General features: G+C 46.2%; 2 protein-coding genes across 4 annotated transcripts in view; one reads left to right on the top strand and one right to left on the bottom strand.

Moving 5' to 3' along the window:
- Nucleotides 1–6666, top strand: part of LOC311367480 (proline-rich protein 5-like) — a 13604-nt gene extending 6938 nt beyond the window's left edge. The window contains 7 exon segments of the mRNA XM_084486319.1: nt 790–896; nt 1194–1285; nt 1630–1770; nt 2797–2941; nt 4014–4289; nt 5364–5507; nt 5589–6666. Coding sequence (XP_084342445.1) covers nt 790–896; nt 1194–1285; nt 1630–1770; nt 2797–2941; nt 4014–4289; nt 5364–5507; nt 5589–5728 — 1045 coding nt within the window. The 3' untranslated portion in view covers nt 5729–6666.
- Nucleotides 6667–6751: 85 nt separating this feature from the next.
- napepld (N-acyl phosphatidylethanolamine phospholipase D) lies at nt 6752–25575 on the bottom strand. Of its 3 annotated transcripts, XM_084486114.1 has the most exons (10): nt 25053–25148; nt 24730–24788; nt 22941–23078; nt 15619–15864; nt 15259–15362; nt 14218–14383; nt 13377–13525; nt 11669–11783; nt 7760–7845; nt 6752–7714 (listed from the first exon to the last, which is right to left on the bottom strand). In XM_084486114.1, the coding sequence occupies exons 1-10, from the start codon at nt 25099–25101 to the stop codon at nt 7630–7632; spliced, it is 1197 nt and encodes a 398-aa protein (XP_084342240.1). In that variant the 5' UTR covers nt 25102–25148; the 3' UTR covers nt 6752–7629. The 3 variants fall into 3 exon arrangements, with proteins under 3 accessions (XP_084342240.1, XP_084342241.1, XP_084342239.1); XM_084486115.1 differs by lacking the exon at nt 25053–25148 and adding an exon at nt 25458–25575 and having other exon boundaries at nt 6752–7845; XM_084486113.1 differs by having other exon boundaries at nt 6752–7845.
- Between the last annotated feature and the right edge of the window lie 1542 nt (nt 25576–27117).

Below are 27117 nucleotides of genomic sequence, written 5' to 3'. Positions count from 1 at the left end.
GCTTGGCCTGGTGAGTGTGGCCTGGCTTGGCCTAGCTCCAGCCCCCAGACTAGAACCTTTGCATGGTTCTATCTTTGTGGTGTTTTTTTTGTTTTCACATGGACAACATGACTTGATCTTAGTATTGACTTTAGTATTGACTTGAATTTTGTTTGTGATAAAAGATGTTCCTTATATCACTCACTTTCCACACATATACGTACACACACACACACACACACACACACACACACACACACACACACACACACACACACACACACACACACAAATAAACTTGAAAAACACAGGACTCGATTTCATTGCATCCATACTGCAATTATGTGTAAAAAAACAAAACAAGTCTGCCTTGTCGTCAGTGGCGATCGCACGCGCTCATCACACCTCATTGTGCCTCTCTCGCTCACACTGTTGGAGACGCCACTGTTTGCCGTTACCGTGACGCCCGGCTAGTGCGCGGTTCCCTGCGGTCGCCACACATTGTGCTTCTTATCAACACCTTGACGGACGGTTTTCCCCCTGCCTGCCGCTGATAGTCGTAGAGAGAGCGGCCAGAGTCTCCATTGATACTGCCTCCGAGTTCGTGTCCTGTCTGTGGTTGCTAGCGCGTGTGGTTGCTAGCCTGCTGGCTTCCTGTATCCCGTTATTTTTGCTTAATTTAGAGCTGTTAATTTATTTAAAAAAAAATTACAAATATTACAATTTCAATGTATGCTTGTGTGCATTTTGGACTTGTAGTTCTTAGTGTGTGTGTGTGTGTGTGTGTGTGTGTGTGTGTGTGTGTTCCAGGCAGCTGCTGAAGACAGAACTGGGCTCGTTCTTCACTGAGTACCTTCAGAACCAGCTGCTGACCAAAGGCATGGTCATCCTGAGAGACAAGATCCGCTTCTATGAAGGTGCACACACACACACACACACACACACACACACACACACACACACACACACACACACACAAAGATTTACAGTTGTGTAAGGTGCACCTCGCGATACAAGTGAGCTTTTATGGACAAATGTGGTGTATGCAATATGACATTTGTTTCTTAAAGGTGTCTTCATGAGACACAGCACAGGATAGAGTAGGGGCCAGGGTGGCTGAGCAGACCAGAGAGCCAGAAAGCCATGTCGAGTTGCTTTTGGTTTGTTCCCTCTTCTGATTGGCTCCTTTGGGTTTCCTGGTGTGCCGCTGATAGGTCAGAAGCTCCTGGACTCTCTGGCCGAGACCTGGGATTTCTTCTTCTGCGACGTCCTGTCGATGCTGCAGGCCGTCTTCTACCCAGTGCAGGTCTGCATGGAGCAGTACTGTAGTACTACACTACTACACCTCTTCAATACTACTCACTGCTACACCTCTTCAATGTTACCCACGACCAGACCTCTTCAGTACTACTCACTACTCGACTCTGTATTGTCCTTTAGCGATGCAATAGAAAAGTTCTTGCATCTGTGCTGCATCTTTGTAGTGTTTACATATTTTCAACGTGTGTTTATGTGTTGTACTTCTGCATTTGTGGCATCTGCATTTTGTTTCCTGCATGTGTTTTGATTTTCCTGCGTGTGTGTGTGTGTGCATGTGTGCGTGTGTGTGCGTGTGCGTGTGTGTGCGTGTGTGTGTGTGTGTGTGTTCAGGGTAAGGAGCCCTCCGTGCGCCAGCTGGCGCTGATCCACTTCAGGAACGTCATCACTCTGAACCTGAAGCTGGACGAGGCGCTGGCCCGGCCCCGCGCCCGCGTGCCCCCCTCCATCATACAGATGCTGCTCATACTGCAGGCACACGCACACACACACACACACACACGCACACACGCACACACACACGCACGCACGCACACACACACACGCACGTGCACGCGCACACGCACACGCGTACACGCACACACGCGCACACGCACACGCACACGCACACACGCACGCACACACGCACACGCGCACAGACACACACACACGCGCACGCACACACACACGCACGCACGCACACACACAGGCACACACACACACACGCACACGCACACAGACACACGCACACGCACACGCACACACACACACACACACACGCACACACACACGCACACACACACACACACAGTGGGAGTAGTGTATAAGGCAGCAGATGGAGGACAGGATGGACTCAACAGTGACTCAACGCAATGTGTGTGTGTGTGTGTGTATTGACTGCATGTTTGTGTGTCTGAATGTGTGTGTGTGTGTGTGTGTGTGTGTGTGTGTTGACTGCGTGTTTGTGTGTCTGAATGTGTGTGTGTGTGTGTGTGTGTGTGTGTGTGTGTGTGTGTTGACTGCATGTTTGTGTGTCTGAATGTGTGTGTGTGTGTGTGTGTGTGTGTGTGTGTGTGTGTGTGTGTGTGTGTTGACTGCGTGTTTGTGTGTGTGTGTGTGTGTGTGAGAGAGCTCCTCCCCCAGACCCTGTGTGGTCATGTGGTCGCGGCTCAGCCCCTCCTGAGGAAGAGCCTATCCTCCTCATCCTCTTGTCATTGACTGCTTTAGTGTGAACATGGCCGGGAACATAAAAATGGCCCGACAGCGCCCCCTGCTGATAGACCTGTGGTGGTGCCACTTCATTGGGATAAGGATAACGTTAAACTTTAAACTCTCTATGCATATCACAACTGCATAATGAGCTGGAGTACAAATTGTAACACACACACACAGGTTAATATTTTAATGGTTACTGCCCATTTGTCTTTGTCTTTCTCGGTCGGTCTCCCCTTTGCCTCTCTGCCCGTCTTGCATGTCTGCCGGTCTGTCTGACCGCCCTGTCTCTCTGTCCATCTGGATCAGGGGGTCCATGAATCCAAAGGAGTGACGGACTCCTACCTGGGCCTGGAGGCTCTGATCCAGAAGGTGGTCTCTCCCTACCTGGGGACGCACGGCCTCTTCTCCACCGACGAGGGCGCCACGCAGCAGTACTCCTGCTGCATTCTGGGTAAGCGCGGGTCTGTATGTGCGCGCGCGCTAGCTCCTGGGGTTGTTGTCGTCGTTGGATTGGGTGTAGAATCAGAATGCACTTTGATTATGTGTTAAATCTCCAACTTGGAGATGCCGGTGTGAGGCACTGATTTAAATAAACGGTGACCTGGTGGATTCCTGTAGTCAGCCTACGCTCTGCCACGTCCTTTATTTACAAACGGTTGTACAGATTTAGAATCTTTTTGTAGTTTATTCAATTTGGATAAAAGCGTTGTCTTCTGCATATGGAGGTCAATGACATGTCCCTCCCTCCCTCTCCCCCCCTCCCTCCCTCTCCCCCTCCCTCCCTCTTCCTCCCTCCCTCCCTCTCCCCCTCCCTCCCTCTCCCCTCCCTCCCTCTCCCTCCCCCTCCCACTCTCTCCCCCTCCCTCTCTCCCTCCCCCCTCCCTCTCCCCCTCCCTCCCTCTTCCTCCCTCCCTCCCCCCCTCCCTCCCTCTCCCCCTCCCTCTCCCTCCCTCCCCCCTTCCTCTCCCCCCCCCTCCCTCTCCCCCTCCCTCCCTCTCCCTCCCCCCTCCCTCTCCCCCTCCCTCCCTCTCCTTCCCCCTCCCTCTCCCTCCCTCTCCCTCTCTCTCCCCTCCCTCCCTCTTTCTCCCCCTCCCGCTCTCTCCCTCTCCCTCCCTCTCCCCCTCCCTCTCCCCTCCCTCTCCCTCCCTCTCCCTCTACCTCTCTCTCCCCCTCCCTCTCTCTCCCCCTACCTCTCTCTCCCCCTCCCTCTCTCTCCCCCTCCCGCTCTCTCCCTCTCCCTCCCTCTCCCCCTCCCTCCCCCCTCCCCCTCCCTCCCTCTCCCTCTACCTCTCTCTCCCCCTCCCCTCCCTCTCCCCCTCCCTCTCTCTCCCTCTACCTCTCTCTCCCCCTCCCGCTCTCTCCCTCCCCCCTCCCCCTCCCCTCCCTCTCCCCCTCCCTCTCTCTCCCTCTACCTCTCTCTCCCCCTCCCTCCCTCTCCCCCTCCCTCTCCCCTCCCCCTCCCTCCCTCTCCCTCTACCTCTCTCTCCCCCTCCCTTCCCCTCCCTCTCCCCCTCCCCCCTCAGATAAGCACATAAGGCGTCGCTTGCCCGGCGCGCCCCCCATGGCCAAGAACCCGGTGGTCCGCTCCCAGAGCTACAACGTGCCCCTGCTGCCCCCCGTGGCGGAGCAGGATGTGGACCCCCCCGCCGGCCCCGCCGCCGTCCGCCGCCACTCCGTCTGCGAGATGACTTCCTGCGTGGAGGAGTGCGGCGCGCCGCCCGAACCCACGGGCAACGCCAGCGGCAGTAGAGCCAGCAACCAAACCAGCAAGTTCACCTCATCATCCGACAAGCTGCCAGGTGAGACGCGAGACAGACGCATGGACGCAGGGCGGGGGCCGCTGCGTTCTGTTACTCATCCCAATGCATTGTGGGGAAGACGCTTGGCAGGCATCTTGCTGAATCATTAGCCGTTTCTCAATAGCAAGTACGCGGACTACGTACTCGCGGACTTGGAAGTACGTACTTGGCAAGTCCGGACTTTCAAGTACAGACTTCCGAGAACGCGAGTACGCACCCTGCAATTGGAACAGCAGCGGACTTGATGATGCATCCTGGGATATTTAACGGTCCCAAGTCCACACGAGTCACCTCCGATGCGTCCTCGGTAGAACGGCCTCATCGAGAACGCATGGAGAACACTTCCGGGTTTTATGACAGTAATCGCGTACTCGCGTACTTGGAATTGGAACAGTGCTTGGGCCACCACTGATGACGTTTACCGAGAACGCAAGTACATGAGAACGCACGAGAACGCAAATTGAGAAACGGCTATTTTGTTGAGTGGATCCTGGGTAGGCCTGGGCGATATGGCTGAAGGACACGTCACGATATAACTGGATCATATTGATCGATATCGATTACTATTGATCATTTTAATGACCTAAAAAAGACTAGGAATTACCATGCTGGATTTAAGCACTTCTGTTTAACACTTAATACGACCTTCCACTGTTCTTCACTGATAAATACTCCAATGTCGATACAACAATGAAAAACACTCAAATATCGTAAATAGGTATGGAACCGTGTTTGTGTAACAAACCCAGCTGCTAGATTCGGTGGTCCAGTATCAATATATAATTGAACATGTTTTATATTGATATTGATCAAAAGTCTATCACGATACGATCATTTATTGTTTTATTGCCCAGGCCAAATCCAGAGTGTCCGATTATTTAACTCTTCTTTAATTACAGGGTTCACTGCAGATGTATTGATTCATAACTTAACGATCATAATGATGGGAGGAGTAATCAAACGGTCGTTGCAATGACGTGATTGCTGCTGTCAAAATCAGCATTCTCCATCAACCAATCGTCAGGGTTCCTGCGGCGGGAGACATCCCTTCTAAACAACCACATCTGCCTCCAGGTTCCCTGTCATTGGTCGAGAGCTTGGGGAGGCGGAGCTCCGAAGCGACCTGCGGGGACGACCTGCCCTCCGACCTCCAGGGGCCCGCCCACTCGCCCTGCCTCCTCCCCTCCCCCTCCCCCTCCCCCTCCCCCAGCCACACAGGCTCCTCCCTGGGCTCCCCCACCACCCCCACCACCCCCACCACCCCCACCTCCACCACCACCCCCACCACCACCACCCTGGGGGACAGCGTGGGGGACAGCGTCGGGGAGGCCCTGGACTCGGAGACGGAGGTGGACGGGATTTTCCTGGACTTCTCCAGCCTCCGATGCTCCCCGGGCTCCACGGTCAGCAGGGACAGCAGCAGGCAGAGTGTGGTTTGACACACGCACACACACACACACACACACACACACACACACAAGCTCAGGATTCTTTTGAGGGGTGGGGCGAATCATTTTCTCCTCAATAATGCGACGATATTAAAGATAACTCATCACCTTTAGTTTCATTTTGTCGTCTCCACCGCTTGAGGGCAGCAGGCTTCCTGTATGTCCTGTATGTCGACACGCAGCCGACATAAAGATAAGCACCGCGTGCCAGAGACTAACGAGGTCTATAATGTACTAGTCTATTCTGTTATATTATATATAATTGTAAACCAGGTCTATAATGTACTATAGTCTATTCTACTGTTATATAATATATAATGGTAAACCAGGTCTATAATTAACTATTAGTCGCAGAAGCCTCCGTGAAAAGTGGGGAATTCCCACGGGGGCTATTTTCAGGGAGCCTGAGGTGAATAATTGTTTTAGTATATACTACAGGTGAACACTGCAAAAGTAAACAAGATAACACTTTTTGCCAGGATTTATTTGTTTTTATTAGCGTGACGAGACGACCGTCACGCTAATAATCGCTAACTTGAGATATTGTTTAGCGATAAGTTAGCGATCTCAATCATGGGATATTGCCGAGAAAGCGAGCCAATCAAATTGTGCCATCTTAGGAGGTTCACGTGTAGCATATACTAAATAATGGTATCAAGATGTTTTCATAGGACGATCTATATCCTGCCGACTGCTGATGCAGTGCACAGTAGGGAAAACTGAATATTCTGTGATGTATTTGCACTATTATTTAGCAAGATTAATCATTGTCCGTCATGAAGCATTATTATTGGTGGGGGTCTATTATATTAACATGTCAATCTTAATATATGATCTAAGGGGAATACTTACCTCTTAAGTATTTTGTCAATTATTTTGGTTTCCAGGGATGGTTATAAAAGCAAAGGGACAAAATGGCCTATTTTGTTTTTGCCATGCTCAAAATGTTGTCATATATTTATTGAACATAATATTTTTTAATCCAAAATTGTAAATAAAGAATCAGATTGAAAGACCTGTTTGAAGTGTTTTATATTGCCAGTGAAAACGGATAGAAAAGGCCTTACACTAACCTTGTACGAATGTGACCTAAACATACTCCATGTTAGTATTACTTAGTTAACACCAGACAAGTCTGCAGACACTCCCACACTTTTTTAATTACAAGACCATGTGCAAATCATTTAATATTAATAATTAATACTTTGTATCTATATTCTTTCTGCTGCTGTAAACAAGCAAATATAAAGTGCTATCACAGCGTGCAAGGTGAACAACCAAAAATTACATCCACACGCCTTCAGCATATTTTACTCGGTGTATATTTTGCACGGTGCAACATGGAGAATCAGTGTGACGACATTCAAGTTTACGAAATTTGAAACCGATTTTTCTGTAACCCAAACATAGAGCCACCATAGACCACATTCAACCAGCCAGACAATGAACAGCTTGTGTTTCCTCATTCACACGAGACAAGTTGTTCTTTTCTGAGAAACCCACAGAAACCAAACTGACACACTTCAGCTTCCTTGATTCTTCTTTGACCAACATGCAGATCAGCACATTTGGCTTTCAACTTAACAAAAACAAAGCCAACCTGTTCAAGGTTAAGAAAAGTGCCATATCACTCTCGTCATCATTTCTGTCAGGTCAATATTTACACACTTCCGTGGGCCGAACAACCACCTCCTCTCTCACTCTTGATTGCGTTATTCAGAGATTGTCCCGGGGCAAAGCACATGAAAAATAATCAACATTTGAAGAACAATTATTGACTTAACAGATGAAGCCGGTTTCAGACGTGGTGTCCTAACCTAAGTGACGGTGGTTATGTGTCTGTGTTAAAACAAACAACCAACGTAACATTTTTTGCTTCCTTGGCTCCGCTCTCAGTCCAAGGCGTCTCCTTCCCTTTGGGGCAGGGTGCTGGACTCCCCGTGGGGCAGGGTGCTGGACTCCAGGGTCCTGGACTCCAGGGTGCTGGACTCCAGGGTCCTGGACTCCAGGGTCCTGGACTCCCCGTGCTGCAGGGTGAAGAAGCAGCCCGGCTGCAGGCCCTTCTGCTCCAGGGCCTCGCGAAGACGCACCGGGGGCTCCAGGTAGGGCTGCAGCCACGGGGGAGATGGACAGAACAAAGGAGGAGGAGATAGAGAGAACAAATGAGGAGGAGATAGAGAGAACAAGGAAGGGGTGATAGAGATAACAAGGAGGAAGAGATAGAGAACAAGGGAGGAGGAGATAGAGAGAACAAAGGAGGAGGAGATAGAGATAACAAGGAGGAGGAGATAGAGAGAACAAGGAGGGGGCGATAGAGATAACAAGGAGGAGGAGAGAGGAGATAGAGAGAACAAGGAGGAGGAGATAGAGAGAACAAGGAGGGGGCGATAGAGATAACAAGGAGGAAGAGATAGAGGAGATAGAGAGAACAAGGAGGAGAGAGAGTTAATTGCTGTAGAACTTTAGTCCCCAACAGTCACTAAGTTGGTCCTGCTCACGTCAAACATTCCGTCTAGGAACTGTGAGTCATATGAAAGCTGAGACTCCACAAAGTCCAACAACGTAAGCCGTATCATTCTGTGAGCTTATCTCAATTAACTACATTAGATAAAGAATAACCACGATACCTCGACAAATGATTACCTGTGTTTGCTATCTGGTCGTGTGAATGTCTGCAGCATTTATAATGTGACGATTAGTAACATTGTCTTTGGTGTTTAAACTATATGTAACCTTGGTTAATTTTATGTTCCAAACCTTGGGTCTTAGTTAGTTAATGGACGTCTTTGCAATGTATATGGTCACTGGACTTTCAAGTGCGAGTGTTTATTAACACGGCCATGACACACTGTAGTTCAGCCTTGAACTAGTGTTGGTACTAAGTTAATGTGTAACTCCGGCCCCCTGACCACAATGGATAACATTGATAGACTTGTTTGATTTATATCGTTTTTTTTTTTTTCATATTATAGACATCAGTGGGACTCAGTAGTGTTAGTAGTGTTAGTCAGTAGTGTTTGTGTTTATTTGGTCCACCGTGGTGTCTGACAATGAATCATTGTTAGATTGTGTTTTGATTGACATCTGGGAGTGGATGCTGCTCTTAAACAAGTCCTAAGATATAAAGCTCTCCACAACAAAACTAATTTTAAATAGTTTAAAACTGCACTTTAGCAATATATTCACTGCTATTTTTTTCAATTTCTCTTTGACTACCCATATATTAATTTCTGCCCCATGCAGGCCAACACCAGTAATACTAATAGGCCTCTTAATTATTCTGCTAAATCACTCAAAGAATGAGCCAGGTGATCATATGTGTAGATACATCATTTAAACTGAATGTCTAGTGGAAAGCCAAAAAACTCCATAAAAAATGTATACCTTTATATCCACAGATTTTACGGTGAGGTTGTTTGATGATATGTATTTTGTATTGAACAATGTATTCTGGAGTTTCTACAAAATAGATTTGCACAGCTGTTTCGATTTGCGATAGTTCCAACACATTGGGTTGGGGAGTTCAAAGTAAGAAAATATTTGCCTACCAGGTAGAGAAAACATATCATTGTGGGCTATGGCTAGTGCAGAATGGTTCTCTGATGACTAAAAGCAACCAACCTGTCCATCTGGTTCTTTACTCGCCACACCTTACAAAGAACATAACTGACAGTCACAGCCAAGCAATAATTATGGGAGATTTATGTATTTAATTATACTTTTTATATTTAGGGAATTTATCTGACGCATTTATCCAAAGCAACTGACAACCATTCATTCTCCACCAATGCAGCGTGTTGCTGTCAGCGGGGATGACTTTTGGGTCGCAGTTTACCGCTCAGGCTGGCTGCTCAGTGCGTTATCCATTTTTGAATCAGGATATATTATTTGCTTGATTAGAGGGCTTGACTCGTACGCAGGCTTTTGAACACATGGCACTCGACGAGAAAACCGGAAAACATCGCGCAGGGATCGTTAAGAAGAATTGATAACTTTGGAGGCGTACAATTCCGATGGAATTGGTTAGTTGGAACCGGTTCTGAGAAGGAACCGGTTCTGAGAAGGAACCGGTTCTCGATTCCCACCCCTAATTCAGACACTGACGGCGGTTTGAAACACACGTGGCCAGTAGCGGTTCTACATTTAATTACTGTTTCTCAAAGTACTAAACTCCTAACCAGGGCCTAAAACCACCACAGCACAGCCAGCTCGTCGGGATCAGCTCAATCTGGCATAACTGGTTAGGAGTTTAGGACTTTGAGAAACAGTCCCAGCCAAGCAACTTACAACCATTCATTAACAAAAAGAAAGATAGCTGTAAATCTATCCAAAGGAAGTCATAGGTTCTTGAGACAGATGTATGGGTTCAGTTCAGTCTCATTAATAATGAATGCACAGAGAAGGATTCACAAACGTATTTTGTGATTTAAAAAAGGATATCGGTATGGATATCGGTATGTATAAATGTAAAATAAATCCATAAACAAAAATAAGTTTCACAAACACATTTCTGATCCACACACAAATGTGTCTTGTTTTAAATAAATGTAATAAATCCATAAATATATTAATTAAAAATATATTAGCAATTTTCATCAAAAATGTATTTGGATGTTGTTACATTTATATACAAACTGTTAAACTTGAATTTGCAAGACGCTTTTCATTTGTGAACTTGTTTGCATTTGTGTGTCAACTGGTCTGTATTTATATGTGGATTTTTGAGACTCCCCTGACGCGGCTGGATTCACAAATGCATTTTTTTCAACAAGGCACTCTCTGTAGCCAATCAGATGCCTCCCTCGTTTTCAGCCAATCACATGACTGCAGTCCCTTCAAGGCCAATTTCCACCAGAACCGTCACGGAAGCGTCACGGCAGCGAAGTGGCTGTGTTCCGTACTGCAATCCCCACTGGAAGCAGTCCGGACACGTTACGGCTGAGACGTCACAGTACACTGTGTTTTTCCACCTCGATGATCGATCGAACGATTCGTCATCCATATTTCAGCTGTTGACATTTGTGTGTGCATTGAAATGTATTTGTGAGAAGAGAGTCATTTATATATAAATCACAAAATACATTTGTGAATCCTTCTCTGTGCGTTCATTATTAATGAGACTGAACTGACCCCATACAGATTTGTTCACAATGATGATATGCATGTGTGAACAAAGTTTCATGACTGGAAGTCAAAGTGGTCATAAAATACGAGTGTTCAAAGTTTGCATGCAAAGAAAGCGCCTCACAGGTGGGACTGCTGTTTGTGCTTTTTGTCGCCCTGTTTTTGAAGTGGTGATGATCACCCGCATTACGTTGTTTGTATTGTCACCAATGATCCACACCAACATGATCAACGCTTGCAAATCCACCTTTGATTCCCAGAACTCAAACTGGTGGAGCCTAATAGTTTGTTTTGCCTTCTCACTTTGACGCCATCATGACTCTTGACTGTCACAGTTGCTTGAACACATCACACACAGCATACACATACAACATAAACAAGATTATAAAATAAAATATCCACATGGATAATATGGACGATAAAATCTATAAAAATTTAAAAGATATGCTTTGGAGAATGTGTGACACAATGGTAGCGCAAATAAGTACGTACAGAAGCCAGCATTAAATATGGACAATAAAAAGGACTAGTGCAGGCATATTAATAATTTAAAAAGTATAGCAGTGCAAGGATATAGTCTAAAGAAAGCCAGCATTATATATGTACACAGTAATATTGTGATAATAAGCAGCAAGATAGACAGTCCAGGCCGGGCAAAGGAGGGAGGGGTTGTGCATAAGGGCTACTATAGTCAGTAAACAGTGTAACAGGAAGCAGTGGACAGTCAGTACACGGTTTATGGGAGGTAGTGGAAGTGGCAGTGGTGGGAAGGGAGACAGACTGAGACACATTATTCCTTAGACCTGCCTCGTACGCCAGGGCGAAGGTCCCCCAGTGGATGGCCACCGAGTGTTTGGCCTGGACGTCCATGTGGATCTGCACCGCTTCTTGTGGGTCCACATGCTGTCCCAGCATCACATCCCTACACAAACGCACACACACACACACACATTTAATATGTGATACCACACATAAAGAAGCCTGCAATGAAGATCGCTTTGTTTATCATCAATCAAAAGATTTGGTTTATTTTCAAATGAAGCAGAAGTAAAAACACGCTGTCTAGGGTAAGAAATAAAAGACGGAAGTGAGCCCAGAGGCTGGAGCCACAGAGGTCCACCAGACGGAGGTTAGGGCTAGGGTTAGGTCATGTGGGGACAGAGCTGAAGCGGATTTGCATATACAGAAACACACACACACACACAGTTTACTGTTACTGTCATTGTGTATCCCTGTGTTTAAGTGTGTTTAAGTGTGTTTAAGTGTGTTTAAGTGTGTGTGTGTGTGTGTGTGTGTGTGTGTGTGTGTGTTTAAGCATGGTTCCAAATGGCAACACGCCCGCACGCCCGGGTCTAGTAACTTTCCTATCGTGCTAGTATCTCTATGCACTTGCCAGGCCGTGTGTGGCAACTTTACAACCCCTTTGCATGGAGCGTCATTTTCAAGCATTGCGGCCGTCATTTTTTTGCTTTTGTAATCCTCTATTGCACAGCATAAGATTGGTCCTATTTAGCACACACTGCAGACGTGTTTTCATAATTTGTTTATTCAAATGTTTTTTGTCCCTTCTGATAACCCGTAGGGTTCATGCATGTGTTGCTAGGATACCATTTAATAAAGTTTACATAAGCTTAGTTTTAGAAGTCAAGGTCACACAGGAGTCACACAATGAGTTTGCCTGAATGCTAATCGTGTAGCCTACACTGTTAAATGTTGGGTGATTTGTATAACTAGCACTTTTTAATAATTTATTAAACATATAGAAAATGGATGGAGATGTAAATGAGGAGATGTGAATAATAGCCGTGCGGTGGGGTTCGTGGCTGGTGACATTTGGTGACAGCTGGTGACATTTTCAGTCAGATTCACAAATATATAAACCCAATAGAGTAGCTTAAAACATGAAATCTATTCTTGAGGTTCTAAACATTTTCAAAGAAATTTGGCTTTGAACGTGAGTAGTCGATCGAGTCCTATGTCCCGTTGCTGGCCGCTTTAAACACAGGCGCGCATAGCCCAATCATATAGCCATTAACACAAGCTCTGACGCTCTGTTGGTAGCCTACGTACGTCTCTAAATGAAACAAATGAACACGAGTGACCCCAATGAAGTAAAATTAACGTTAACGTCCGCCTTGACTACTAAGTAATTAAAGTTAAAGTTTCTATTCTATTCTTTTCTATTTATCGCACTGATGCGACCGAGCTCTGGTCGGGTTTCCATGCTCTAGTAGGGAAGGGCCTTGAAAGTCCAAGGGCTTGGCCCTATACCACCCTTAGCTCTGCCTCCTCTGCCACCCCTGACCGCACGTCTGTGACTAATAGTAACGTGAACGTGATACGCGTGTGCCTACGACACACATTGATTTGCTTGGTCTAGTAACTTTACACCAGGGCTAGTAACTTTTGAAAGTTACTAGCCCTGTGGTCTAGCGCCTATTTTGGCCGAACTTCTACTTGTGTGCGTGTGTGTGTGTGTGTTTAAGTGTGCGTGCGTGCGTGCGTGCGTGCGTACCTGGGCAGGTAAGCACCGATGGGGATGGCGGCGAGGTCGAAGGGTCCGAAGCGCCGTCCGATCTCTGCGAAGGAGGAGCAGTAGCCGGTGTCGCCGGCGAAGAAGAAGCGGTGGCGGGGGCCCAGGATGGACCAGCTGCCCCACAATGCCTGGAGGGGGGGGCATTAACACACATCTATCCTCTGCTACCCTGCCGACCTCGACTCTAGTCTGAAGGACTCAAGGACTGCGATAGGACAGCCCCTCTCGTCTGAAGCCCCCAGAACTGGGGAAGGTTTTGTCGTCCAGCCTTCACCACCACCACCCACCTTGTTGTCGTCCAGCCTTCACCACCACCACCCACCTTGTTGTGGTCCAGCCGTCACCACCCACCTTGTTGTGGTCCAGCCGTCACAACCACCATCACCCACCTTGTTTTGGTCCGACCGTCACAACCACCATCACCCACCTTGTTTTGGTCCAGCCGTCACCATCACCCACCTTGTTTTGGTCCAGCCGTCACCACCCACCTTGTTTTGGTCCAGCCGTCACCACCCACCTTGTTGTGGTCCAGCCGTCACCACCACCACCACCCACCTTGTTGTGGTCCAGCCGTCACCACCACCACCCACCTTGTTGTGGTCCAGCCGTCACCATCACCCACCTTGTTGTGGTCCAGCCGTCACCATCACCCACCTTGTTGTGGTCCAGCCGTCACCACCATCACCACCCACCTTGTTTTGGTCCAGCCGTCACCATCACCCACCTTGTTTTGGTCCAGCCGTCACCATCACCCACCTTGTTTTGGTCCAGCCGTCACCATCACCCACCTTGTTGTGGTCCAGCCGTCACCATCACCCACCTTGTTTTGGTCCAGCGCCGTGCGCTTGGACCAGTGTTGTGCAGGGGTGCAGACGAAGGCGGTGTCAGGGTGGCCCGGGACACAGTTCTCCTCCCACCAGTCCAGCTCCATCACATTCTGGCACCCCGCCTTACCCAACCAGTCCGCCAGCCCCAGCGGCACAAACCTGTTGGAGCAACAATCGGTCATTGTTAACACCATTTCCTCAAAATACTATCCAAATTCTGAAAACAAAAGGCACATTGAGAGACACCAAACCCCAACGACACAAAGTGTGTTGTGTTGAGTTTGGCTTGTTGCCGACTGTTCACCATGCCAGAGGTTTGTCGGGATATCCTGTTTATTGAGCCGTTGAGGCCACACAACATAATCACTGTCACGAGATATACAGATGACGTTGACTTTCACTCGGTGCTATTCACTGACAGTAAAAAAAAGTGTTGTTATTGTATGCACTGCTGTTCATTCTCGTTACTGCGTTGCTAAATGATAGCAACTCTTCACCCATTCTCCTCTGACCATGCATTTAATCGGCTTTGACGGACATCAATTCTCGGCAATTCCTCATTCGCCCTCTCACGTCTGACAGGTTCGAAATTATACAGTTGTGGGCCATCATACATGTAATTTGTGGTTCTTGCCACCTCTTCCTCATCCCAGACGCCCTAGTTCTAGTACTAGGCTGAGGCTACCTTCCACCACGTCTCCCCAACGTGACGTCATCGCCGAGTTACGGAAGAAAACACCCGTTACTACCAAAAACAACAAAAACTGGACTTTAACACTATTTTGGAGACATTTTATTAATGATATACTTATTTTGAGTGCTTTATGTACCCATTAATCGAAACTTCCGGTTAACCTGCAACATGGGCTTTAAATATAATTCAGTATAAGTAAGTGCACATTCATTATTTGTATTTGCGTTTGTCCATACAATGACGAGGAAGGCCCACTGCCAGCTATGACACATGTGTCCTGTCTGTCTGTCTGTCTGTCTGTCCCCAGCCGCCCAGACCTCGGTCACTAGACGCTACGTACCAGCGGAGGTCCGCTCCGAAGCGCGCGTTGAGGTCATTCACCGTCCCCGCGTCCAGGTGGTCGTAGTGGTTGTGGCTGATCACCACGGCGTCTATCGGGGGCAGCTGGAGACAGACGGAGACTCAGAGAGAGGCTCATGTGTCATCTAGACCTGCAATGAATCTCTGTTACATAGGGTATCTGCAGTATAGTATAGCTTGAGTATAGTGTGTTTGGTTTTATTATACTATTCACTTTCTAAACCAAAAGATATTTCTTAAATTTAACTATACTTTTGTTGTTAATGGATATATGAATATGAGTAGATCTTTTTTTTTGCATTTATTGTGAATATATACTTAAGTTGCTGTTGTACTGAACCTGTTCCACAGTGCAGGGGGGGCCCCGGTACCTCTTGGGCCCCACAAACTGGACTGGTGAAGCCCGCTGGCTGAAGACGGGGTCCGTCAGCACCGCCAGGCCGTCCAGCTCCACCAGTGTGGTGGCGTGACCCAGCCAGGTGACTCTGAGGCCGCGCGCGGGGCTGCCACTGGGACGGGCGCCGCCGTCCGCGGGCCCTCCCTGGGCGAAGTACGGGACCAGCACCGGGAGCACGTCGTCTAGGACCTAAGGGGGGGGGGAGGGAGGGGGAGAGAGAGAGAGAGAGAGAGAGAGAGAGAGAGAGAGAGAGAGAGAGAGAGAGAGAGAGAGAGAGAGAGAGAATAAATTTGTTAAGCAAATGAGAATAGTGTGCCTGTCGTCCACCTGAACGACGGGCAGGGTGTGGCAGGATCGCCAGGTGTCTATATCGCAATTTGCAATTCAATTCATTGCATTCAAGTCATTGCATTATGCAATTGACAATCCATTATGCTATTTGATAATGTCAATTGAAAATACTCTATTCAAAGTGTATTTTAATATGCAAAGTGCCAATGAAATCCTCAATTAAATTTGAAAAAGTTATAATAATAAAAATAGAAAATGATGTGGATAACAATTGTGTTGAAGACACATATATTGCCGAAAACAACCGTCAGTATTAAGGACACAATGCAATAAGGCTGCATACAGATGCCCATACCACCTACCATGTAAGATAGGTAGGCTTTGTTCGACTGGAGAGAAAACCCAAAAGCCTTTGAGTACATAAGAGGCCTGACGTCTTTCTACTTAAATAAGATGTCATCTGAGTTTACAGGCCGCTGATCCCTTCATTACTAGAAAGGGCCACTGAGTGAGTAATGACAGACGGGTTGAAATAACTGGCTTGATCTGTGGTGATTAGCTGTGATTAGCTGTATTAGCTGTCATTAACTACAGGAGGTAAGGTAGGAAGAACGCTGCCAATGCAAATATTTGATGTAAGAAAACATTTAATCTAACTACGAGCTTAAAATGACCTGGACATATGTGTAGTTAAAACTGATCAATAGTGATTTCAATTGAATCACATACTTATAATGTACTATATATATTCTACAAATAAAAAATGCTCTCTTTGTTCGCAAGATTGTTCTGCATGACATGTCTAAACTTATTATGGACACACCCAACCCTGTGTCATACATGGCACCCACGCAGCGAGCTACACTCAGTACGTTTACATGCACAGCTTAATTTGATTAAAGCCATAGCTCGACTATGCTCCTCAATTGGACAACTGCAATTGTCCGCGTATACATGGCGGTGAGTAAAATCGATTAATTGGCCGAAGTACCCCGGTACGTTAGGTGGCGCTGTGCCCATTTCAACTAGTGGTAATAGAGCCACCGGTTGACCTCTTTACGTCACCAGCAACAACAAACTCAGGCGGCATTCGAGAAAGATGTTTGGTGGAAGCTGGTATTGCGTTCTTTGTCCGTTTTCATTTTGGTACTGGAGATCCAAGGCACACTTGGTAACACTTTCAGGAGTGGCTTTGACTCACATTGTGATCTCATTGTTGATCTTGTCATGTGAGATGTTCCTTTCTGAAAAGGAAACCAGTGGCACTGGCAAATTCCTGACACTCCATAACCAGATAAAATACCGAGATGCAAAGCGACATGCCACGGCCGTTCCCTGAACGTGCCACGCCGTGGCACGTTCAGGGAACGGCCGTGGCATGTCGTGGCATGTCGTGCCGTGGCTTTCTGTGCCCGTGATTGGTTGACCTTGCATAGCCTGACCGACTTGGTTGAGGGCTGTGGTCATGGGCATCAGTTTGGTTTGAAATGTGCTGGGGACAGAGACGCATTCGAAAGTGCATTTTCAGAAGTGCTGGGTACAATGAGGATGCACTCTTTTTTTCTCTTTAGTGCAGGTTATGAAAAGTTCTGAAAGATGGCATACCCATGTAGCTTACTAATGAATAAAATGTATACAAAAAAATGATTTTTGAAGAAAGTGTTTCCAAAAAGCATTGGACATAGGCTATGACCCACTATGTTCTGCTCCATGTACCCAATGTTGACAACGTGACATGTGTGACGATCCCTCCTCCCAGGCACTAGGTGTCCCTGTTTCTTTTGAGTTGTGTTTTACAGATGCTGAGTGGAGGGATCGTCAGCGGCATGAGGAACACCTGGGCCAGTGTGCTCTGCTTATAAAGACCTTCCTCATTCTGTGAAAGGGGCTGGCGGGGAACTGACTCCTGTTCACCGGCAGGCCTGATGGCAGCGCTTTCTTTTTGTTTATTTTGATCTGCACACACACTATCACACATCCATACATGCATTCATGACTGATACTGATCTTTACACGTTTGTCTTGATTGAATTGTTAAATAAATACTGCTTGCTAGTAGCCAGCTCGTGCTTGTTCTCCCTACTTTGGCACAGCCTTGTAGCCGGGTTGTGACACATGACTAAGCTACCAAAACAAACAAAGAGGAGCTAGGAAAGGAAATTAACTATGTATTTCAGTTGTGAAGGGGCAAACGTGTGGGTACACACAGCACTACAAATGTTGTCAAGATTGAAAACGCAAAAAATATTTATTGCACAGCTGAACACTATTTAATTAATACACAGGATCAGATGGTATAATCCCTTGTGCCAAAATCCAAGGAAAACACATTCAGAAGCCCCTGCTCAAACCAACCTTATAAGCACGCTGGCCACTAAGCTACCAACCAATGGTGAAAAACACAAGACAAATGGCCCAACTAACAGCAGTATGCAGTATGCAAATCATTAGCTGGCTGTTCTCAATTCACAACACGCATCCATCCAATCTACATCAGACATTCTGACCAAAACTCATGCACTTCCCACCACAATTATTCCACTAATTACTCCACTATCGCCATCTCCACTTTACCCAACATTGTATGAACGCAAACCGTGGATTTGTGAAGTTTGGCTACTTGGTGGCTATGGCTAACATCAATTGCAAGAGTTAAAACAGCCGACAGAGCCACTTTCCTTGACAGCGGTCCATATATGCTTAGCAACAGTCAATTATCGAAAGATAATTCACCGCCGGAAGTCGGGAAGGCCCATGCAAGTGAACGGCGCATCCCACAGCATTGAGAATAGCCGTGTAATAATCCATAATAATTCAACTCAAGTTTTTTGTCGTTTTAAGTGGTGGGTACATAATTAATCTTGACGAAAACTGGTGGGTACTCCAGGGTCCCCAGCTTTCCCAGCGTAATCGACGCCTATGGCTATGGTCACCATCCATGCTAGAGCTAGAGCGTGAACAAAGCCAAACTCATCCGGGCCTTTTTAAATTGATGGCCACCGTCGGGGGGGGGGGGGGGAAATAAATAAGACGCCATGGCCGAAAGAAAAACATGGCTGCCGAGGCCCTGGAAGCGGCTGAGAGACTTCAGCACCAGGGACAGCAACAGAAGCTGGACCAGTGCTGTGTTACCAGTTACCCGTGTTACTTATACTTCCATGAGTGCACTTAAACGTAGTAAACTATCCGCACTCACTGAGGGCGCAGATTTTCAGATCAGTCAGTGTTGTTGCAAATCAAATACTCTGTGGTGCACTAACCGGAAATTACGATCGCGACTGCCGCCACGGCTCCTCCCCCGCAATAAACATCCCGCTTTGAACGGTGAACTCTTTACACCTAGCAGCTATAAAAAAGCTTAAATCCTATAAGAACTACAAAATGACTCCATTAATGCAGGCTATGTGGAAAATGCGCAGACGTTGGCTCAGCCTGGCTCCGCCTCTTCCGCTACGATTTCATTCATTCATTCATTTTTTAAATTAGGATATTGATGCTGCACGCCTCCTCTTTGCAACTGAATTTGTTTAAGACATGAAACCATTTAATTTGTTGGAAGCGTTGTCATGCACGCAGGCTGCCACTCTGTCGGCTATGAACCAATCTTCAACAGCGGCTTGCAGTAGGGATGCACCGATTTATCGGACGAACATCGGTAACGGCCGATATTCTCGTTGTTTACTGCCATTGGCCTATCGGGAAATAAGATGACATTCACAGATGGCAGTGGCCGATGTTTATCTGTTGTGTCATATAAATTTTGCGCTGGCTAAATGTTGTGTTGGTTATTTGCGGTCTGACTTGCAGTTTCGGAGAAGATGCAACAGGTGGAAGGCTACTAATAATACCACCCATAACAGCCGCTGGATGGACACGCCTCTGGTGTGATGACATAAGCGGGCGGGTGCCGCACACACGTGTGGTTTGTTTACAAATAAAAGTGAAAGAAAATGTCGGTTGTGTGGGAGTATTTCACTGTCTCAGAGAAAGATCAGCGATATGCAGTTTGTAAGACATGTTCCAGTAACATTTCACTCTAAACCCTTTTCGCTTTGAAACCCCACATCCCCCACAGCGGAGAAAGGTTGGTCATCTAATGCGATGAACTCCATCACCTTGTTAGTGATCCCTTTAGCTTTGGCGCTGTCCGTGGGGAATTTTTTCCCTTTCTCAAATGCTGTGGTTATCGACTGAGTCTTGCTGGTGGTGGTTTGTGCTTTCTTGGTGTCCCGTTAATTTCTCGGCTTTCAGGTAATCGTTGTACACTTCTCCATGTCTGCTTTTCAAATGGCTGATGAGATTTGATCAGTGTTTGTAATAACAGCGTTCTTTTTTCAGTAACGGGTAATCTAACTAATTACTGTTTCCGTTGTTACAACGCCGTTACCGTTACTGACCGTTAAATGCGGTGCGTTACTATGAATTGATTGAATAAACTGCGTAATCCGGCTCCACACACAAACTGCTAGTGAGGAGACTGGCTGGTTCATCAACAACGAGATAAGCGATTATGATTGGCTAAGGCAGAGTCATGTTTCATGGTAGCCAATCGGAGCCAGTGTTTTTACACACAAGCCAGGATACGCGTGCCACATGCACACACAAACACCAAACAGATTCGATGAAGCAGTAGAAAGGGCGAGTCCGGAGCAATCTGATGAATAGTAATTTTCAATTCATTGAGGTCAAAGGCAAGAACGTGCATGTAAAGGTGGAATAAATAACAACAACAACATCGGTATCGGCCAAATTGTTATTTTAAACATCGGTATCGGTATCAGCCCAGAAATTCACAATCGGTGCATCCCTAGACGTAAGCCATGTATTCCGCCGTGTGCCTCTCTGGCATTGAGTGCAGTGTTTCCCATACATAGACCAATGTGTGGCGCAGCGCCACAGATTCAACAACAAGCGCCACAAATTGATTCCACTTTTTCAATTTATTTTTATTTTAACACGATTTTTAAGTATAAATATCTCACGCAACAAATGTCACGCCCAAAAATATAAAAATACCCGTTAGATCTCTAGTTGCTTTGGACGAGCGCTAAATTGCTGCGCCCCCCCCCCCCCGTCAACAACTCCGCCAGCCCGTAATTCCGTACCCTCCCACAACAATCCCATCCGCCCGCAATCCAACAACCCCCCCATCATCAACAATCCCGTCCGCCCGCAATCCAACACAACAATCCCGCCCGCCCGCAATCCAACCTCCCCCCCCCCGTCAACAATTCCACCCGTGGTTATAATGTAAGCATTATAAGATTCTACAGAGTCTCACTCCGCCCAAAAACCAAAAGTTGCCAACCCTGCAGGGGGGCACCACACATTGCTACCTGGTCTGTGGGAAACACTGGAGTGGGTGTACCGGATCGCACTCTGCACAACCCAGTCAGTAAAAAAGTGAACGTGTTGCATTGGCAAGATAAACACCATTGATAGCATAACTGCCTTTTTAAAAAAGGAAAAAAAAGGGAAATAAACTATTCTGTAGCAGCGTTAATATTATTATAGCCTGCGAGATTCAGGCTGGCTTTGTGAGGCTAATGTTGGAGGCTCTAGGAGTTAAAGTAAGATTTTCTGTAGCTTTGTGTGTGTGGTTGAGTTTTAAACCAGCTACGCTCCAAATTAGCCTGGACATACTCGTGTCGGTCGGCTGTGCGATTTGTGGTGTGTTTGTCTTTGCATTTGGTGTTCGTGTTTGTGTGCATAGGTATACTGGAATTGGCCAAGCAATCATCCCTAAATTCACAGCTACTTGGATAGAGACATTCCCCAAATGGTCGAAAAACAAAAAAGATGCTAACTTTTGTCAGTCGTCCATGCCTTTTGTTTGTTTTCGTGAGTGTCTTGCTGACCATAGACAACAATCTGCGACCAGTATCAAATGTAAAAAGGCTGGGTGCGGTACTGACCCGTTCCAGGATAATGGAACCACGCCTAGCGTTTCTCCAGACACTTTATACAATACACAGCCCACCTTCCTGGTGCAACCTGAGGATATGCAGTACTAGACGTCAGGTAGGTGGATGTGTAACAAAGATGCCCACTCAGAAACCACAATAAAAAGCTAATAGCTGAAGGGCTCTTGATTTAACAGAGCCAGCTCTATCCAGAGGGCTAATAAGTGGTAGACAACAATGATAATGAACCAGTTACGCAGTTGCCAACAATATTGGTAGTTGGATTAATCTAGAACGTTTTTTTATTGACTTAATCAGTTGAAATTATTTAACAATGTGTTGCGAATTAGCACGTGTGCTAAAACACTCAAACACTAAATAGACACTAAATAATATAATGGTTGTTATCAAGAAGATAACCTTTTATTGGGGGTATATAAGTATGGGTTTGTCCAATGTAATTGCATCTGGTTTGTCCAATGTAATTGCTATGTCCACATCAAATAAACATTAATAATAATAATAATAATAATAACAATGCTTTGGTATAATATTTGATGTATATAAACATTAATTAGATAGACACAAAATAATATAATGGTTGGTTATTAAGAAGAACCTTTTATTGGGGGTATATAAGTAAGGGATAATGAATAGAATGTCAGTCATTGTCGGGAAAGAAGCAAGAACCTCTGCTTCGCGTCGGTGTCCGGTTCGCCCTGAAGGGGCTTATTTTAGATAATGACCGGCGACGTTCTATACATTATCCCGCTTATTACACGGTTACTTGCCAAAATGAAAAAATAACTTCACACGGTGTGTATTTTTACAATTACCCATCGTAGTGTTGATCAGCAGAGAAATAGTCCGCCAAAGACGTTGACGGCGCTTAGCAACCAAATCTGCTGGGGGTTGATAAGTTACCGGACTACTTACTGAGTGATACGAAAGACGTGAAAAAATCCACTTTCCTTGACAGCGGTCATTATATGCTTGGCCACGGTCATTATTGAAAAATAATTCACCACCGGAAGTCGGGAAGAGCCGTGTAATAAGTTCTTAATAGCGTACCTCTTTGCTTGGCACGTTGCTGTTGTCTTTGTCCCACAGCAGGAACTTGAGCAGCCTGGCATGGGAAGGGAACCGCCATGTGGGCCAGGGGTTGGTCCAGAGTCCATGGCTGTCCCGGCACGACTGGGTCACTTCCTCCTGTGGTTGAACAAATAATATCAGTTAAAGCTGCCTACCGGTGAATGAGCGCTGTAGTTCTGTCTGAAATCTGACTGTTGAAACCTGGTTCCTTTTATGGTGCACTACTTAATACCCACAATGCACGGTAAAAGAAATTCACAACTGATGAAGCTCTTTCTCGAGGAGCTGTTCTTCCTCAGTGTCTGGGCCTGGGATTCAAACTGGCCAGCCTCTGCCCCAATCAACTCTCCCTCAGGACCGGCCGACTACACGCGCACACACACACACACACACACACACACACACACACACACACACACACACACACACACACACACACACACACACACACACACACACACACACACACACACACACACACACACACACACACACGTGAGATGCCTCCCTAACCTAGGATGACCAGACGTCCCAGTTTTAACGGGACAGTCCCGATTTTGAGTTGCGTGTCCCGAGTCCCAGTAAAAGCCTGTCGGGACGCTAAAATGACCCGGTTTCCACCATCCACTATGAAATGTCCCCTTTTGTCCGCGATTACATAGTGAACGTGGTCTTATTATAGCCCGATCATTAACTAAAAAGCAAATATAAAGATTAAATCATCCAAACTTTCTGAAGCTTCAAGCTAATTCATAAAGATATTGCATCCCAGCCAAAGAGTATTGGTATTAATACCATTCATTGTCCAAGCCAGGCTTGCAGCTCATACAAAAAGAATCCACAACTACGGTGCCGCAGAGGGAGCCCACCCAGCCCCGTCTCATCCTAGAATTTATCCCAATGTTACAATTGTTGCAAATTGTTGACAGAGAATCGTGTACCCTTACACGTAGTAGCATCTGTCTCAAGAATTATATGTGCTATGGACTTTTTTTTTTTTTTTTAAGTGGTGGATACAAAATGAATCTTGACGAAAACTGAGATTTAAAAAGTTGTATCCTATCGTGTCGTTCAGTGCTAGCAGCCGAAGCAACTTGCTGCGTGAACAAAGACATTTTGAGGTCACTTGAAACCGATTATAGTAATCAATACCTGAAAATCGTATCACCTTTAACATTGTGTCGCGGGTTCGAGAACATAGATAATAGAAGCAGGTAGTTTAAACTTGACAGTACAATGACCCAAACAAAAGCAATGATGACGCAAACAAACCAGACCCCGCTATCACCAAGGTGGGGAAGTCCAATGCTTGAGGGGCCAAGTCTAAGATAAAGGTAACTGAAACCAGCCTGCTACCCCAGGACACTGCATTTTACATCCATTTGTTTTGCACTGCCTCAGTGTCAGTATCAGTATCTCCAAGTACCTGGGGCAGACTTCTGACTTCTGCACACTTCTACACACGGATTTCCATCTTTTGCAAAATCATTGAGTCCTATTCATTTACATTTAGGGCATTTAGCTTTTATCCAAAGCTAATGACAACGGTTCATAGTACACACATTCACACACTGACGGCGGAGTCAACCAGTTAGGAGTCAGCTAAGAGGAGCTGGGGATCGAACAAGCAACCTTCCGATTACAATGAAATCCTGGAATAAATCTAAAAATGACTCGTGACCAAAGTCACCAAAGCAGCCCAGAGTTTTGCATGTGACACCCAAGTTACACCTATCCAACGAAACAAAGCCAAGAGTGTCTCCGTTACCTCCAGCAGACGCACGCCGTCCCCGCGTCCTGCTGCCTCCGGCTGCTCCATTGGCTCACCTGCACACACACACACACACACACTTATAATTTAGATAGATAGATAGATCGATAGATTGATAGATAGATAGATTTGTATGTGACCGGGGAGCGAATGTGTTTTTCGTAGGCGGAATCCGGAAGAATCATGAATATTAGGGTTACGGTTAGGGTTAGGGTCACGGTTATGGTTAGGGTTAGGAGTCAGCGTGCGAGTTTGTCGTGACCGGGGAACACAGGATCAGAGAAACAAACATTTTCACTCTGTCTTGCCTGCTAACTTACCCACTTCTGGCGAGCAGCGACAGCAGGAACTAGGCTGAGAGAGGACCATGTATTGTTTCGTTATTCTAGATCTACCGCGACGTAATTTCCGGTCTCTGACTTCCTATGACCTGTGTACGCCAATTAATAGTCCCCGGAGCGATAATAATTAATATATGACAGAATAACAATGAGAGGGGAATTTATATTGAGTTTTTACGAAAGGATTGACAAAGCAAAATCCAAATTATGTAACGGAACAGGATATCCCTTTATCGAGAGTCCCGCCCTCTCTCTCTTTCCGCCTGTCCCGCCCTCTCTCTCGCCAATAACGCTCATTTGGAGCATCCCGTTCCATGGTGAGATTAGATAGCCTTCCATTTCGGTAGCTCGGTACCAGCGCTGTGGTTTGACTGTTCACACTACCTCCGTCAGTCGACGGATGGGCGAGGGCGTGTCTGACGTATGGGGGAGTAGTCTTTGTGGACGCAGCCTGCAACAGGGGCAACACTCTCCTTGCACCAGGCGTTATAAAGCCGGCTTTTTCCTGCGTCTTCCTGCTTGTTGTTGTTGTTGTTATTGCTAAATGGATCCCGTAGTCGCAAGGACAGTGTTGCCCCTGTACGTGTACCACAGCAGTCGCTCAATTCTTAAATCCATTAAATCCATCTCTTGAACCTTTCTCAACTTTTGACGCAGGCCACGGAGTCCAAAGAACGGACGGACCCACAATGCATTTCGAGGCGCCCCATGCAAAGTCCGTTGCGTCCGTTGACGGAGGTAATGTGCAAGAGGCGGTTGCGTGACGTAGCCTGGACGCGCAACCCTGCTACGTAATTCATTTTAAATCAGCGCAAGCTTCTTATCGCCGGATCTGGTGTGGGCCACATTCAACAGGAAACAAGTGTAATTCTATCTGAAAGATGCAATCAAAGCATATGTCCTGTTATTTGAACTGTGCTCCACCAGCAGCCCCAGCCTTAAGTAGGCCTATTTTACACTTGGATTAAAATGTGTGAATCTCCTTTCTAATTGTAATTGGATCCTCTAAATACATCCAATATTTTGGTGAAAGGACCGAGCATGCTCATATACACACACACACACACACACACACACACACACACACACACACACACACACACACACACACACACACACACACACACATATATATATATATATATATATATATAGTAGTAGTAGTAGTAATTTATTTGTCCCCGTAGGGAAATTGAGTTGCAGCAGATCACTTGACATTTCATCTAAAAAAAACAACAACAACACGGATAAAAACAGCACAGTACAACTTTCACACAGATTAACACTCATCATCAGTGAGTCAGCTTTATATTTATCACAGCCTTAACCTGGTCAGACCAGCTGAGCAGGCTATGAGCTGACCAACACTAACAGTGACTATCGATTATTATTAAGGGATTTAATGGCCTGGGGCACAAAAGAAAATTTAGCTCTGTTTTTAATAAACAGAGGGGGGCGATATCGTCGCCCGGATGGAAGAGGGTTAAATGAGTGGGCAAGGGGGTGCCTTTGGTCACCTATAATATTCCTTGCCTTTTTCTCTATCCTATCTCTGTAGATGCCTTCCATACATGGCAAAGTAATGCGCAGCAATTTACTAGATATGGTTATAATTCCTCTAACCCTCTTTTTCTGTGCCTCTGTGGCATTGCCAAACCAGCAGGTAATACAAAAAGAAAGAATGCTTTCAATGAAGGAGCAATAGAACATTTGAAGCATTCTCCTTTCAACATTAAAGGACAGGAGTTTCTTTAGGTGGAACATTCTTTGTTGAGACTTGGTGCAGATTTGATCTGTCCACTTGTCCCACTTAAGCTTGCTGTCAAGCACAATCCCTAAATATTTAAACTCACAGACTTGTTGTATTGGCTTTCCAATAATTAAGGTTACTGTGTTGGGGGCTTCCTCTTTTCTAAAATCAACACACATTTCCTTGGTTTTAGATGGATTGAGGAGGAGGTTTGACTTTTCGCACCAGTTAACAAAATATTCAAGTACTGGGCCATGCTCCTTTTCCTCATCATGTAAAAGACTGACCAAGGCA

The sequence above is a fragment of the Micromesistius poutassou genome (genome assembly GCF_964030765.1).
Source record: "Micromesistius poutassou genome assembly, chromosome: 22".
NCBI lineage: Eukaryota > Metazoa > Chordata > Actinopteri > Gadiformes > Gadidae > Micromesistius > Micromesistius poutassou.
The sequence above is the reverse complement of the archived record's forward strand: the minus strand, read 5'-3'. Positions and strand labels throughout refer to the sequence as shown.